This window comes from Petromyzon marinus (assembly GCF_048934315.1).
Source record: "Petromyzon marinus isolate PM22_M1 ecotype Great Lakes invasive population chromosome 76 unlocalized genomic scaffold, UKy_Petmar_22M1.pri1.0 chr76_unloc.2, whole genome shotgun sequence".
Taxonomy (NCBI): Eukaryota; Metazoa; Chordata; class Hyperoartia; order Petromyzontiformes; family Petromyzontidae; genus Petromyzon; species Petromyzon marinus.
Genome location: NW_027422619.1, coordinates 260,569 through 277,320, shown reverse-complemented (window position 1 = coordinate 277,320; position 16,752 = coordinate 260,569). Strand labels below are relative to the sequence as shown.

At 50.5% G+C, this 16,752-nt stretch overlaps 1 protein-coding gene across 1 annotated transcript in view; it reads left to right on the top strand.

Annotated features, from left to right (window-relative positions):
• The window catches only part of LOC116958332 (gamma-aminobutyric acid receptor subunit beta-3-like), a 98,149-nt gene extending 82,112 nt beyond the window's left edge, over positions 1 to 16,037 (top strand). Inside the window, exon 8 of the mRNA XM_076058542.1 lies at positions 8,216 to 16,037. Coding sequence (XP_075914657.1) covers positions 8,216 to 8,581 — 366 coding nt within the window. The 3' untranslated portion in view covers positions 8,582 to 16,037. The remainder of the gene's footprint in view (positions 1 to 8,215) is intronic.
• The last annotated feature ends 715 nt before the right edge of the window (positions 16,038 to 16,752 follow it).

Here is a 16,752-nt window from a genome sequence, read left to right as displayed (position 1 = left end):
ATGGCCTCCCGTCACAGGTGCTGGCTAAAGTGACCCCTCGGGATAGAGTCATCTTGTTGGGTGACTTCAATGCCCGAGTTGGTCATGATGCTGGTACCTGGTCTGGAGTGATTGGAGGGCATGGGCCGGATCAGCTCAATAACAACGGTAGGAGGCTGCTAGATTTTTGTGCAGCCCATGGGCTTGCAATTACCAACACGCTGTTCCGGCATCGGCACATCCACACAGCATCATGGATGCATGCCGGGTCCAAGCAAGAACATCTGCCGGACTATATAGTGACGGAACAGCGGATGCGGGCCCATGTCCATCCAGCAACCCATTCAAATGCAAAGTGGCCTGGTCACAGCTAGCTGATGAAAGTTGCCAGCGAGAATTTCATCATCGCTTGTGGCTGGGGTTGGCATCATCCCCCACTCCTCCTGATATCGAGGGGAAATGGGCAAAGTTTAGGACTGTGGCTTATGCAGCTGCAATGGCTGCTTTGGGTACGCAGTCCAGACCTCCCCAGAGACCCTGGCTGACAGAGGAGGTGTTCAAGCTGGCTGAGAAAAAGCGACAGGCCCACTGTCATCGTCTACAGAATCCCACGTCAGAGAATGAGGAGGATTACCGCAGCCTTCGCTCGGAGGTTCGGAGAGCCGTGAGGCGCTGCAAGGATGGGTGGTGGTCACGGGTTGCTGAGGAGATGGAGTCTGCCTCAATGGCCCGTGATCATAAATCGCTCTTTAATTCCATAAAAAAGTAACCTGCAGCACCATACCTATTATCATCATTAGGGGAAAGAACAGTGATCCAATCTCCGACCCCCCGGAACAGGTTTGCAGATTTTCTAAAGATTTCTGTGAGGTCCTGGGGGAGTCAAAATCCCTCAGCCTGGAAAACAACATGGGACAAAGTGGGGATGACCCTGCTGAGGCTGTGGTGCCTCAAATATTGGAAGAAGTCACCCCCTGTGAGTGACTGGTTGAGGTGCCATCTGTTGAGGAAGTACTGAGGGCGATCCAGAGTCTGAGACCAGGAAAAGCACCGGGCACAGATGATCTCCCAAGCGAAATGCTGAAGGAGGGTGGCGTTTGTGCACAGACTGCCCTATATGACATCATAACAACAGCCTGGACCACTGGACGAGTTCCGTAGGATTGGAAGGATGCCCTGGTGGTCCCCCTCTTTTAGAAGGGGGACCACACAGACTGTAACAACTACAGGGGCATCTCACTCGTCAGTGTGCCGGGAAAGGTCCTGGCAAGGATTATTCAACATCGCCTTGCCAGGCACGCTGAGGAGAGGCTTGCGGAGCCCCAATGCGGTTTCAGGAAAGGGCGGTCCTCCACAGATGCCATATTTTCTGTCCGTCTGCTACAGCATAGGTGTAGGGAATCCCAACAAGTCCTACATCTCTGCTTCATTGACCTGGTCAAGGCCTATGATACCATCAGTAGGCCTGGGCTCTGGGTTGTTCTTCGTGCTTTTGGAGTACCTGACCCTCTGCTCACGATCATTAAGGAACTTCATGATCGTGAGCGGGCCCGGGTAAAACTACGTGGCCGGGAGTCAGAGCCATTCCCTGTACACCTTGGGGTGCGACAGGGATGTCCTCTGGCTTCCACATTATTTAACATCTATTTCGACCACGTAGCTCATGAAGCCTTCAATAGCTGTACCGGGGGAATCTCCATATGGTACAGATGTAGTGATTGTAGAATCACTACTGTGTACACACGCACAAGCGTGACGTCACTATGCGGGGGAGCGTCATGACCACGCGGGTCTACACACACGCATGACGTCATCCCGGCTGGAGGCGGGAATGACGTCAGGGCCGGTTCTGGGCTCCGGGAGGCCACGAGGGTGGTGCGAGGCCGTGGCACTCTCTGTGACCCCGGCTGGACACGTGACTGGACCCCAGTGGGGGCTGGGGGCCTAGGGGGCACCTCGGAGGGCACGTGGACAGCAGGGGGGCTTCGAGAGGGTTCTCGAAGGGAGGCGTGGCCGGGGTGGGGCCCGGGCACGCCGAGGCCCATATAAGCAGCCTCCTCACGAGGTTCGAGGCTGCCCGTATCAAGAACGAAGATGCATCGTGAAGACGCCAAGAGGAGTCAAGCCTCCAGTCAGCGGACCTGGCAGTAGCCACCTGGCTGGGTCACGCTAGAGTATTTGAGAAGTTGTGTGTGTTAGCTAGAGTAGGTCGGTGGTCACCACCTTATGTGCAGTGTTATATTACTTACCGTTCTAATAAATCAGCGTTGCCTCCCAAGGAGTCGTGTGTGCACCTAATTCGAACCCACTACACAGATACAATGGGAGGCTGATCGATGCCCGGGTGCGGTCAAGGGATGGCTCCCTATTGCTCAACCACGTTATGTATGCCAATGAACTGGTAATTGCTGCTCACTCAGAGGAGGAGTTGGAGACGCTGCTGCTGAACCTGGAGCTTGCCACTAAGAGGTGGGGACTTACCATCAGCCCCATCAAAACTAAGCACCTGCCTGGGTATTTTGAACCATCGGACACTCCACCCCCTCAACTCCCAATTGGTGATGGGGCAGTTGTGGAGAGAGTGGAGAGTTTCCCATACCTGGGAAGTGTGCTTATGACCGGCTCCGGTTTGACAGCAGAGGTCTCACTCCGAATCAGTCGAGCGGCAATATCTTTTCATCGGTTGCGTAACGCTGTGTGGAAGCTACCTGATCTGTCGCTCCGCACGAAGCTTCAGGTCTTCTCGGCCACGGTCATTCCCTCCCTTCTCTACGCTTGCGAAACGTGAACCCCCCTAATAGAACAGCTTCGCCAGTTAGAAACATTTAGACTGGCCTGCCTACGATCCATCCTGGGTTTAACCAGGCTGGATTGTGTGAGGAGCTCACAAATCCTTGAAGGATCTGGAAAAAGTCCCATCGATGAGCTCCTCCGGCAAGCAAGGCTGCATTGACTGGGTCATGTAGCCCGCATGCCCAGCCACCGCATGCCTAAGCAGCTTTTGTTTGGCCGGATCAAGGGGGCTAAACGGGCGCGGCACGGGCTAGAGAAGAGATGGAGTGATGTGGTACAGAAGGACGTGGAGCTGAGATCGGCCTCTGTGGAGGAGGCTCGTGAAGGACGCTACTGGGCAGTTGGAGGCAGTCGCCCTCCAACAACAACGGAGGGCGGAGGAGCGACGCTCAGAACAACGAGCGGAGCGCCGGGTGGCTAAAGCATAGCAGGTTGGCACAGTAGGGGGCACAGGTGGTGCATCAGCCAGTCATCTCAGTCAGTCGACCCGTGGCACCTGGGTCTGCCCCGTGACCTCCTGCCAGCGGGCGTTCGACACTTCACGTAGCCTCAACGTGCACATAGCCTGGCACAAGCACCGTGGTGACGTCACCGCCACTTACTGGCGAATGGCGGTTGTTGTTGTTATACACAACAACAACCGCGCCTGGCTGGCTGGCTGGGTGGGTGGCTGGGTGGCTGTGTGGGTGGGTGGGTGGCTGGGTGGGTGGCTGTGTGGCTGTGTGGCTGGGTGGGTGGCTGGGTGGGTGGGTGGCTGGGTGGGTGGCTGGGTGGGTGGGTGGCTGTGTGGGTGGGTGGGTAGGTGGGTGGCTGGCTGGCTGTGAGGCTGGCTGGCTGTGTCGCTGGCTGGCTGTGTCGCTGGCTGGCTGTGTCGCTGGCTGGCTGTGTGGCTGTGTGGCTGGCTGGCTGGCTGTGTGGCTGTGTGGCAGGCTGGCTGGCTGTGTGGCTGGCTGGCTGTGTGGCTGGCTGGCTGGCTGGGTGTCTGCGTGTCCGGAGTGCCCTGCGATTTCTGGCCGAGCGGACCGAAGGCCGCCTCACCCGTGCCTCACCCGTGCCTCTCCCGTGCCTCGCCCGTGCCTCTCCCGTGCCTCACCCGTGCCTCTCCCGTGCCTCGCCCGTGCCTCACCCGTGCCTCTCCCGTGCCTCACCCGTGCCTCTCCCGTGCCTCACCCGTGCCTCTCCCGTGCCTCTCCCGTGCCTCTCCCGTGCCTGACCCGTGCCTCGCCCATCCCTCACCCGTGCCTCTCCCGTGCCTCACCCGTGCCTCTCCCGTGCCTCACCCGTGCCTCTCCCGTGCCTCTCCCGTGCCTCGCCCATCCCTCACCCGTGCCTCACCCGTGCCTCTCCCGTGCCTCTCCCGTGCCTGACCCGTGCCTCACCCGTGCCTCACCCGTGCCTCACCCGTGCCTCTCCCGTGCCTCACCCGTGCCTCTCCCGTGCCTCGCCCGTGCCTCTCCCGTGCCACACCCGTGCCTCGCCCGTGCCTCTCCCGTGCCTCTCCCGTGCCTCGCCCGTGCCTCTCCCGTGCCTCACCCGTGCCTCTCCCGTGCCTCTCCCGTGCCTGACCCGTGCCTCACCCGTGCCTCACCCGTGCCTCACCCGTGCCTCTCCCGTGCCTCACCCGTGCCTCTCCCGTGCCTCACCCGTGCCTCGCCCGTGCCTCTCCCGTGCCTCACCCGTGCCTCGCCCGTGCCTCTCCCGTGCCTCTCCCGTGCCTCGCCCGTGCCTCTCCCGTGCCTCACCCGTGCCTCACCCGTGCCTCGCCCATGTCTCACCCGTGCCTCGCCCGTGCCTCACCCGTGCCTCGCCCGTGCCTCACCCGTGCCTCTCCCGTGCCTCTCCCGTGCCTCACCCGTGCCTCACCCGTGCCTCTCCCGTGCCTCACCCGTGCCTCACCCGTGCCTCACCCGTGCCTCACCCGTGCCTCGCAGATGGATGCACGTGGCGACGTAGCCCTCACCTCCTTCTACGTGAGCAACGAGACTTCCTCCTCCCTGTGTCCACCACCACCACCACCGCCACCACCACCACCACCGTCGACTGCCACCACCACCGCCACCACCGACGCCACTTTTGGGGTCCCAATGTCCAGGGGACTTGGGGCTGCTTCCAAGGAGGGGCATTTGGGATCGACTGGAGGTGGTGGAGGTGGTGGTGGTGGAGGTGGTGGAGGTGGTGGTGGAGGTGGTGGAGGTGGTGGTGGGGGGAGCCTGGGGGTGACTTTCCAGGTGAGCGAGGGGATGGGGAGGATGGGGAGGGAGGGAGGGCAGGGAGGGGAGGGAGGGGAGGGAGAGTGAGTAGAGAGTGAGTAGAGAGTGAGTAGAGAGTGAGTAGAGAGTAGAGAGTGAGTAGAGAGTGGGTAGAGAGTGAGTAGAGAGTGAGTAGAGAGTAGAGAGTGAGTAGAGAGTGAGTAGTGAGTGAGTAAAGAGTAGAGAGTGAGTAGAGAGTAGAGAGTGAGTAGAGAGTGAGTAGTGAGTGAGTAGAGAGTGAGTAGTGAGTGAGTAGAGAGTGAGTAGAGAGTAGAGAGTGAGTAGAGAGCGAGTAGAGAGTGGGTAGAGAGTGAGTAGTGAGTGAGTAGAGAGTGAGTAGAGAGTGAGTAGTGAGTGAGTAGAGAGTGAGTAGAGAGTAGAGAGTGAGTAGAGAGTGAGTAGTGAGTGAGTAGAGAGTGAGTAGAGAATGAGTGGTGAGTGAGTGGTGAGTGAGTAGAGAGTGAGTAGAGAGTGAGTAGAGAGTAGTGAGTGAGTAGAGAGTGAGTAGAGAGTGAGTAGAGAGTGAGTGGTGAGTGAGTAGTGAGTGAGTAGAGAGTGAGTAGAGAGTGAGTAGTGAGTGAGTAGTGAGTGAGTAGAGAGTGAGTAGAGAGTGAGTAGTGAGTGAGTAGAGAGTGAGTAGAGAGTGAGTAGAGAGCTGAGTAGTGAGTGAGTAGTGAGTGAGTAGTGAGTGAGTAGAGAGTGAGTAGTGAGTGAGTAGTGAGTGAGTAGAGAGTGAGTAGTGAGTGAGTAGAGAGTAGAGAGTGAGTAGAGAGTGAGTAGTGAGTAGAGAGTGAGTGAGTAGTGAGTGAGTAAAGAGTGAGTAGTGAGTGAGTAGTGAGTGAGTAGAGAGTGAGTAGAGAGTGAGTAGTGAGTGAGTAGAGAGTGAGCAGAGAGTGAGTAGAGAGTGAGTAGAGAGTGAGTAGAGAGTAGAGAGTGAGTAGAGAGTGAGTAGTGAGTGAGTAGAGAGTGAGTAGAGAGTGAGTGAGTAGTGAGTGAGTAGAGAGTGAGTAGAGAGTGAGTGAGTAGAGAGTGAGTAGAGAGTGAGTAGAGAGTGAGTAGTGAGTGAGTAGAGAGTGAGTGGAGAGTGAGTAGTGAGTGAGTAGTGAGTGAGTGAGTAGAGAGTGAGTAGAGAGTGGGTGAGTAGAGAGTGAGTAGTGAGTGAGTAGAGAGTGAGTAGAGAGTGAGTGAGTAGTGAGTGAGTAGAGAGTGAGTAGAGAGTGAGTAGAGAGTGAGTAGAGAGTGAGAGTGAGCGAGTAGTGAGTGAGTAGAGAGTGAGTAGTGAGTGAGTAGAGAGTGAGTAGTGAGTGAGTAGAGAGTGAGTAGAGAGTGAGTAGTGAGTGAGTAGTGAGTGAGTAGAGAGTGAGTAGTGAGTGAGTAGAGAGTGAGTAGAGAGTGAGTAGAGAGTGGGTAGTGAGTGGGTAGTGAGTGAGTAGAGAGTGAGTAGTGAGTGGGTAGAGAGTGAGTAGAGAGTGAGTAGTGAGTGAGTAGAGAGTGAGTAGTGAGTAGAGAGTGGGTAGAGAGTGAGTAGAGAGTTGGTGGTGAGTGAGTAGAGAGTGAGTAGAGAGTGAGTAGAGAGTGAGTAGTGAGTAGAGAGTGGGTAGAGAGTGAGTAGAGAGTGGGTAGTGAGTGAGTAGAGAGTGAGTATTGAGTGAGTAGAGAGTGAGTAGAGAGTGAGTAGAGAGTGAGTGAGTAGTGAGTGAGTAGAGAGTGAGTAGTGAGTGAGTAGAGAGTGAGTAGTGAGTGAGTAGAGAGTGAGTAGTGAGTGAGTAGAGAGTGAGTAGTGAGTGAGTAGTGAGTGAGTAGTGAGTGAGTAGTGAGTGAGTAGAGAGTGAGTAGTGGGTGAGTAGAGAGTGAGTAGAGAGTGAGTAGAGAGTGAGTGAGTAGAGAGTGAGTAGAGAGTGAGTAGAGAGTGAGTAGTGAGTGAGTAGTGAGTGAGTAGAGAGTGAGTAGTGGGTGAGTAGAGAGTGAGTAGAGAGTGAGTAGAGAGTGAGTAGAGAGTGAGTGAGTAGAGAGTGAGTAGAGAGTGAGTAGAGAGTGATTAGTGAGTGAGTAGAGAGTGAGTAGTGAGTGAGTAGAGAGTGAGTAATGAGTGAGTAGAGAGTGAGTAGAGAGTGAGTAGAGAGTGAGTAATGAGTGAGTAGAGAGTGAGTAGAGAGTGAGTAGAGAGTGAGTAGTGAGTGAGTAGAGAGTGAGTAGAGAGTGAGTAGTGAGTGAGTAGAGAGTGAGTAGAGAGTGAGTAGAGAGTGAGTAGAGAGTGAGTAGTGAGTGAGTAGAGAGTGAGTGAGTAGAGAGTGAGTAGAGAGTGAGTAGAGAGTGAGTGAGTAGAGAGTGAGTAGAGAGTGAGTAGAGAGTGATAGTGAGTTAGTAGAGAGTGAGTGGGTAGAGAGTGAGTATAGAGTGAGTAGAGAGTGAGTAGTGAGTGAGTAGAGAGTGAGTAGTGAGTGAGTAGAGAGTGAGTAGTGAGTGAGTAGAGAGTGAGTAGAGAGTGAGTGGGTAGAGAGTGAGTAGAGAGTGAGTAGAGAGTGAGTAGAGAGTGAGTGGGTAGAGAGTGAGTAGAGAGTGAGTATAGAGTGAGTAGAGAGTGAGTAGTGAGTGAGTAGAGAGTGAGTAGTGAGTGAGTTGAGAGTGAGTAGTGAGTGAGTAGAGAGTGAGTAGAGAGTGAGTGGGTAGAGAGTGAGTAGAGAGTGAGTAGAGAGTGAGTAGAGAGTGAGTGGGTAGAGAGTGAGTAGAGAGTGAGTATAGAGTGAGTAGAGAGTGAGTAGTGAGTGAGTAGAGAGTGAGTAGAGAGTGATAGTGAGTGAGTAGAGAGTGATAGTGAGTGAGTAGAGAGTGAGTAGAGAGTGAGTAGTGAGTGAGTAGAGAGTGAGTAGAGAGTGATAGTGAGTGAGTAGAGAGCGAGTAGTGAGTGAGTAGAGAGTGAGTGAGTAGAGAGTGGGTAGTGAGTGAGTAGAGAGTGAGTGAGTAGAGAGTGAGTAGAGAGTGAGTAGTGAGTGAGTAGAGAGTGATAGTGAGCGAGTAGAGAGTGATAGTGAGTGAGTAGAGAGTGAGTAGAGAGTGAGTAGAGAGTGATAGTGAGTGAGTAGAGAGCTGAGTGTTGTGTGTCCGTGCCGCGTCTCTAGAGACCTCAACGTGAGCCCCTCCCCCTGTGCCCCTCACCCCCCCCCTACCCCCCCCCCCCCGCGCTCCCCACGAAGGAGCCCCCCCTCTCTCTGCCCCCCAATCGGAAGCGCCCGGCCCCCCACGGCCCGCACCGCGAACCCGACTCCACCAACTCAGCCGACTCCGCCAACAACTCACCGCCATCGCCGCCATCGCCGCCGCCGCCGTCCAACGCCGACCACGGCTCCTTCTTCCGGCGGCACCGCCCGGCTTGGCCCCGCCGACGTTCCGGGCGACCCCCCAACCCCAGCGGCGGCGTGGGCGGACCGCCGCTGCCGCCGAAGCGGCCGCGGTCGCCGCTGATTGCGGACGTGAACAACATCGACCGGGGATCCCGCATCGCCTTCCCGTCCGCCTTTGTGCTGTTCAACATTGTCTACTGGGCTTACTACGTCAACTAGTCACTGTCTGAGTCACTCACTACGTCAACTAGTCACTTACTACGTCAACTAGTCACTGTCTGAGTCACTTACTACGTCAACTAGACACTTACTACGTCAACTAGTCACTTACTACGTCAACTAGTCACTGTCTTAGTCACTCACTACGTCAACTAGTCACTTACTACGTCAACTAGTCACTGTCTCAGTCACTTACTACGTCAACTAGTCACTTACTACGTCAACTAGTCACTGTATTAGTCACTTACTACGTCAACTAGTCACTTACTACGTCAACTAGTCACTGTCTTAGTCACTTACTACGTCAACTAGTCACTTACTACGTCAACTAGTCACTTACTACGTCAACTAGTCACTGTCTCAGTCACTTACTACGTCAACTAGTCACTTACTACGTCAACTAGTCACTGTCTGAGTCACTCACTACGTCAACTAGTCACTTACTACGTCAACTAGTCACTGTCTTAGTCACTTACTAAGTCAACTAGTCACTTACTACGTCAACTAGTCACTTACTACGTCAACTAGTCACTTACTACGTCAACTAGTCACTGTCTTAGTCACTTACTACGTCAACTAGTCACTTACTAAGTCAACTAGTCACTTACTACGTCAACTAGTCACTGTCTGAGTCACTTACTACGTCAACTAGTCACTTACTACGTCAACTAGTCACTGTCTTAGTCACTTACTAAGTCAACTAGTCACTTACTACGTCAACTAGTCACTTACTACGTCAACTAGTCACTTACTACGTCAACTAGTCACTGTCTGAGTCACTCACTACGTTAACTAGTCACTGTCCCAGTCACTTACTACGTCAACTAGTCACTGTCTCAGTCACTTAGTACGTCAACTAGTCACTTACTACGTCAACTAGTCACTGTCTTAGTCACTTACTACGTCAGCTAGTCACTTACTACGTCAACTAGTCACTGTCTTAGTCACTTACTACGTCAACTAGTCACTTACTACGTCAACTAGTCACTGTCTTAGTCACTTACTACGTCAACTAGTCACTTACTACGTCAACTAGTCACTGTCTTAGTCACTTACTACGTCAACTAGTCACTTACTACGTAAACTAGTCACTTACTACGTCAACTAGTCACTGTCTCAGTCACTTACTACGTCAACTAGTCACTTACTACGTCAACTAGTCACTGTCTGAGTCACTCACTACGTCAACTAGTCACTTACTACGTCAACTAGTCACTGTCTTAGTCACTTACTAAGTCAACTAGTCACTTACTACGTCAACTAGTCACTTACTACGTCAACTAGTCACTTACTACGTCAACTAGTCACTGTCTTAGTCACTTACTACGTCAACTAGTCACTTACTAAGTCAACTAGTCACTTACTACGTCAACTAGTCACTGTCTGAGTCACTTACTACGTCAACTAGTCACTTACTACGTCAACTAGTCACTGTCTTAGTCACTTACTAAGTCAACTAGTCACTTACTACGTCAACTAGTCACTTACTACGTCAACTAGTCACTTACTACGTCAACTAGTCACTGTCTGAGTCACTCACTACGTTAACTAGTCACTGTCTCAGTCACTTACTACGTCAACTAGTCACTGTCTCAGTCACTTAGTACGTCAACTAGTCACTTACTACGTCAACTAGTCACTGTCTTAGTCACTTACTACGTCAGCTAGTCACTTACTACGTCAACTAGTCACTGTCTTAGTCACTTACTACGTCAACTAGTCACTGTCTTAGTCACTTACTATGTCAACTAGTCACTTACTACGTCAACTAGTCACTGTCTTAGTCACTTACTACGTCAACTAGTCACTTACTACGTCAACTAGTCACTGTCTCAGTCACTTACTACGTCAACTAGTCACTGTCTCAGTCACTTACTACGTCAACTAGTCACTTACTACGTCAACTAGTCACTGTCTTAGTCACTTACTACGTCAACTAGTCACTTACTACGTCAACTAGTCACTGTCTTAGTCACTTACTACGTCAACTAGTCACTGTCTTAGTCACTTACTACGTCAACTAGTCACTTACTACGTCAACTAGTCACTGTCTGAGTCACTCACTACGTTAACTAGTCACTGTCTCAGTCACTTACTACGTCAACTAGTCACTGTCTCAGTCACTTACTACGTCAACTAGTCACTTACTACGTCAACTAGTCACTGTCTTAGTCACTTACTACGTCAACTAGTCACTTACTACGTCAACTAGTCACTGTCTTAGTCACTTACTACGTCAACTAGTCACTGTCTTAGTCACTTACTACGTCAACTAGTCACTTACTACGTCAACTAGTCACTGTCTTAGTCACTTACTATGTCAACTAGTCACTTACTACGTCAACTAGTCACTGTCTTAGTCACTTACTACGTCAACTAGTCACTTACTACGTCAACTAGTCACTATCTTAGTCACTTACTACGTCAACTAGTCACTGTCTTAGTCACTTACTATGTCAACTAGTCACTTACTACGTCAACTAGTCACTGTCTGAGTCACTCACTACGTTAACTAGTCACTGTCTCAGTCACTTACTACGTCAACTAGTCACTGTCTCAGTCACTTACTACGTCAACTAGTCACTTACTACGTCAACTAGTCACTGTCTTAGTCACTTACTACGTCAACTAGTCACTTACTACGTCAACTAGTCACTGTCTTAGTCACTTACTACGTCAACTAGTCACTTACTACGTCAACTAGTCACTGTCTCAGTCACTTACTACGTCAACTAGTCACTTACTACGTCAACTAGTCCCTGTCTTAGTCACTTACTACGTCAACTAGTCACTTACTACGTCAACTAGTCACTGTCTTAGTCACTTACTACGTCAACTAGTCACTGTCTCAGTCACTTACTACATCAACTAGTCACTTACTACGTCAACTAGTCACTGTCTTAGTCACTTACTACGTCAACTAGTCACTTACTACGTCAACTAGTCACTTACTACGTCAACTAGTCACTGTCTTAGTCACTTACTACGTCAACTAGTCACTTACTACGTCAACTAGTCACTGTCTTAGTCACTTACTACGTCAACTAGTCACTGTCTTAGTCACTTACTACGTCAACTAGTCACTTACTACGTCAACTAGTCACTGTCTTAGTCACTTACTATGTCAACTAGTCACTTACTACGTCAACTAGTCACTGTCTTAGTCACTTACTACGTCAACTAGTCACTTACTACGTCAACTAGTCACTATCTTAGTCACTTACTACGTCAACTAGTCACTGTCTTAGTCACTTACTATGTCAACTAGTCACTTACTACGTCAACTAGTCACTGTCTGAGTCACTCACTACGTTAACTAGTCACTGTCTCAGTCACTTACTACGTCAACTAGTCACTGTCTCAGTCACTTACTACGTCAACTAGTCACTTACTACGTCAACTAGTCACTGTCTTAGTCACTTACTACGTCAACTAGTCACTTACTACGTCAACTAGTCACTGTCTTAGTCACTTACTACGTCAACTAGTCACTTACTACGTCAACTAGTCACTGTCTCAGTCACTTACTACGTCAACTAGTCACTTACTACGTCAACTAGTCACTGTCTTAGTCACTTACTACGTCAACTAGTCACTTACTACGTCAACTAGTCACTGTCTTAGTCACTTACTACGTCAACTAGTCACTGTCTCAGTCACTTACTACATCAACTAGTCACTTACTACGTCAACTAGTCACTGTCTTAGTCACTTACTACGTCAACTAGTCACTTACTACGTCAACTAGTCACTGTCTTAGTCACTTACTACGTCAACTAGTCACTTAATACATCAACTAGTCACTGTCTTAGTCACTTACTACGTCAACTATTCACTTACTACGTCAACTAGTCACTGTCTGAGTCACTCACTACGTCAACTAGTCACTTACTACGTCAACTAGTCACTGTCTGAGTCACTTACTACGTCAACTAGTCACTTACTACGTCAACTAGTCACTTACTACGTCAACTAGTCACTGTCTTAGTCACTTACTACGTCAACTAGTCACTGTCTTAGTCACTTACTACGTCGACTAGTCACTTACTACGTCAACTAGTCACTGTCTTAGTCACTTACTACGTCAACTAGTCACTTACTACGTCAACTAGTCACTGTCTTAGTCACTTACTATGTCAACTAGTCACTTACTACGTCAACTAGTCACTTACTACGTCAACTAGTCAGTGTCTTAGTCACTTACTACGTCAACTAGTCACTGTCTTAGTCACTTACTACGTCACTGTCTTAGTCACTTACTACGTTAACTAGTCACTTATTACGTCAACTAGTCACTTACTACGTCAACTAGTCACTGTCTTAGTCACTTACTACGTCAACTAGTCACTTACTACGTCAACTAGTCACTGTCGTAGTCACTTACTACGTCAACTAGTCACTGTCTTAGTCACTTACTACGTCAACTAGTCACTTACTACGTCAACTAGTCACTGTCTTAGTCACTTACTACGTCAACTAGTCACTTACTACTTCAACTAGTCACTTACTACGTCAACTAGTCACTGTCTTAGTCACTTATTACGTCAAATCGTCACTTACTACGTCAACTAGTCACTGACTTAGTCACTTACTACGTCAACTAGTCACTTACTACGTCAACTAGTCACTGTCTTAGTCACTTACTACGTCAACTAGTCACTTACTACGTCAACTAGTCACTGTCTTAGTCACTTACTATGTCAACTAGTCACTTACTACTTCAACTAGTCACTTACTACGTCAACTAGTCACTGTCTTAGTCACTTACTGCGTCAACTAGTCACTTACTACGTCAACTAGTCACTTACTACGTCAACTAGTCACTGTCTTAGTCACTTACTACGTCAACTAGTCACTGTCTTAGTCACTTACTACGTCAACTAGTCACTGTCTTAGTCACTTACTATGTCAACTAGTCACTGTCTTAGTCACTTACTACGTCAACTAGTCACTTACTACGTCAACTAGTCACTGTCTTAGTCACTTACTATGTCACCTAGTCACTGTCTTAGTCACTTACTACGTCAACTAGTCACTTACTACGTCAACTAGTCACTGTCTTAGTCACTTACTACGTCAACTAGTCACTGACTTAGTCAACTAGTCACTGTCGTAGTCACTTACTACGTCAACTAGTCACTGTCTTAGTCACTTACTATGTTAAATAGCCGCTGACTTAGCCACTGACTGGCTAACTAGCCACTGACTTAGTCACTGACTGATTAACTGGCGAGGTGACTTAGTGACTGACTGTTTAACTAGCGAGGTGACTTAGTGACTGACTGGTTAACTAGCGAGGTGACTTAGTGACTGACTGGTTAACTAGCGAGGTGACTTAGTGACTGACTGATTAACTAGCGAGGTGACTTAGTTACTGACTGGTTAACTAGCGAGGTGACTTAGCCACTGACTGATTAACTAGCGAGGTGACTTAGTGACTGACTGGTTAACTAGCGAGGTGACTTAGTTACTGACTGGTTAACTAGCGAGGTGACTTAGCCACTGACTGATTAACTAGCGAGGTGACTTAGTTACTGACTAGTTAACTAGCGAGGTGACTTAGTTACTTACTAGTTAACTAGCGAGGTGACTTAGTTACTGACTGATTAACTAGCGAGGTGAATGAGTGACTGACTGGTTAACTAGCGAGGTGACTTAGTGACTGACTGGTTAACTAGCGAGGTGACTTATTCACTGACTGATTAACTAGCGAGGTGACTTAGTGACTGACTGGTTAACTAGCGAGGTGACTTAGCCACTGACTGGTTAACTAGCGAGGTGACTTAGTGACTGACTGGTTAACTAGCGAGGTGACTTAGTCACTGACTGATTAACTAGCGAGGTGACTTAGTGACTGACTGGTTATCTAGCGAGGTGACTTAGCCACTGACTGGTTAACTAGCGAGGTGACTTAGTCCCTGACTGGTTAACTAGCGAGGTTACTTAGTTACTGACTAGCAGACTCACCCACGCACGTGTGTCACGTGTCTCTGTGCGTGTGTCACGTGTAGCTGTGCGTGTGTCACGTGTGTCTGTGCGTGTGTCACGTGTGTCTGTGCGTGTGTCACGTGTCTCAGTGCGTGTGTCACGTGTGTCTGTGCGTGTGTCACGTGTGTCTGTGCGTGTGTCACGTGCGTAGCTGTGCGAGTGTCACGTGTGTCTGTGCGTGTGTCACGTGTGTCTGTGCGTGTGTCACGTGCGTAGCTGTGCGAGTGTCACGTGTCTCAGTGCGTGTGTCACGTGTATCTGTGCGTGTGTCACGTGTATCTGTGCGTGTGTCACGTGTGTCTGTGCGCGTGTCACGTGTGTCTGTGCGCGTGTCACGTGTGTCTGTGCGCGTGTCACGTGTAGCTGTGCGTGTGTCACGTGTGTCTGTGCGTGTGTCACGTGTAGCTGTGCGTGTGTCACGTGTAGCTGTGCGCGTGTGTCACGTGTGCCTGTGCGTGTGTCACGTGTGTCTGTGCGTGTGTCACGTGTGTCTGTGCGTGTGTGTCACGTGTGCCTGTGCGTGTGTCACGTGTGTCTGTGCGTGTGTCACGTGTCTCTGTGCGTGTGTCACGTGTGTCTGTGCGTGTGTCACGTGTCTCTGTGCGCGTGTCACGTGAGCTGTGCTTCCTCCTGCCGAGCCCGAGTAGTAACCCCGCCCTTCGCCCCCCCTCGCCCCCCCCCTCGAGATCGACAGCTCCACCTGTGACGCGTAGAGGGGATAGAGATTGGGGGGTGGAGATGAATAAATAATCAATAAATTATATCGATCCTTGTACCTGTGTCTGTGGTGAGTCTATTGGTCACTGTGTGATGATGAGTCTGTGGGTCTCTGTGTGGTGAGTCTATGGGTCTCTGTGTGGTGAGTCTGTGGGTCTCTGTGTGGTGAGTCTATGGGTCTCTGTGTGGTGAGTCTGTGGGTCTCTGTGTGGTGAGTCTGTGGGTCTCTGTGTGGTGAGTCTATGGGTCTCTGTGTGGTGAGTCTATGGGTCTCTGTGTGGTGAGTCTATGGGTCTCTGTGTGGTGAGTCTATGGGTCTCTGTGTGGTGAGTCTATGGGTCTCTGTGTGATGAGTCTATGGGTCTCTGTGTGGTGAGTCTGTGGGTCTCTGTGTGGTGAGTCTATGGGTCTCTGTGTGGTGAGTCTGTGGGTCTCTGTGTAATGAGTCTATGGGTCTCTGTGTGGTGAGTCTATGGGGTCTCTGTGTGGTGAGTCTGTGGGTCTCTGTGTGGTGAGTCTATGGGTCTCTGTGTGGTGAGTCTGTGGGTCTCTGTGTAATGAGTCTATGGGTCTCTGTGTGGTGAGTCTATGGGTCTCTGTGTGGTGAGTCTATGGGTCTCTGTGTGATGAGTCTATGGGTCTCTGTGTGGTGAGTCTATGGGTCTCTGTGTGGTGAGTCTATGGGTCTCTGTGTGGTGAGTCTATGGGTCTCTGTGTGGTGAGTCTATGGGTCTCTGTGTGGTGAGTCTGTGGGTCTCTGTGTAATGAGTCTATGGGTCTCTGTGTGGTGAGTCTATTGGTCTCTGTGTGATGAGTCTATGGGTCTCTGTGTGGTGAGTCTATGGGTCTCTGTGTGGTGATGAGTCTATGGGTCTCTGTGTGGTGAGTCTATGGGTCTCTGTGTGATGAGTCTATGGGTCTCTGTGTGGTGAGTCTGTGGGTCTCTGTGTGGTGAGTCTATGGGTCTCTGTGTGGTGAGTCTGTGGGTCTCTGTGTAATGAGTCTATAAGTCTCTGTGTGATGAGTCTATGGGTCTCTGTGTGGTGAGTCTAAGGGTCTCTGTGTGGTGAGTCTATGGGTATCTGTGTGGTGAGTCTATGGGTCTCTGTGTGGTGAGTCTATGGGTCTCTGTGTGGTGAGTCTATGGGTCTCTGTGTGGTGAGTCTATGGGTCTCTGTGGGGTGAGTCTATGGGTCTCTGTGTGGTGAGTCTGTGGGTCTCTGTGTGGTGAGTCTGTGGGTCTCTGTGTGGTGAGTCTAGGGGTCTCTGTGTGGTGAGTCTGTGGGTCTCTGTGTGGTGAGTCTATGGGTCTCTGTGTGGTGAGGCTACGGGTCTCTGTGTGATGATGAGTCTATGGGTCTCTGTGTGGTGAGTCTGTGGGTCTCTGTGTGGTGAATCTGTGGGTCTCTGTGTGGTGAGTCTGTGGGTCTCTGTGTAATGAGTCTATGGGTCTCTGTGTGGTGAGT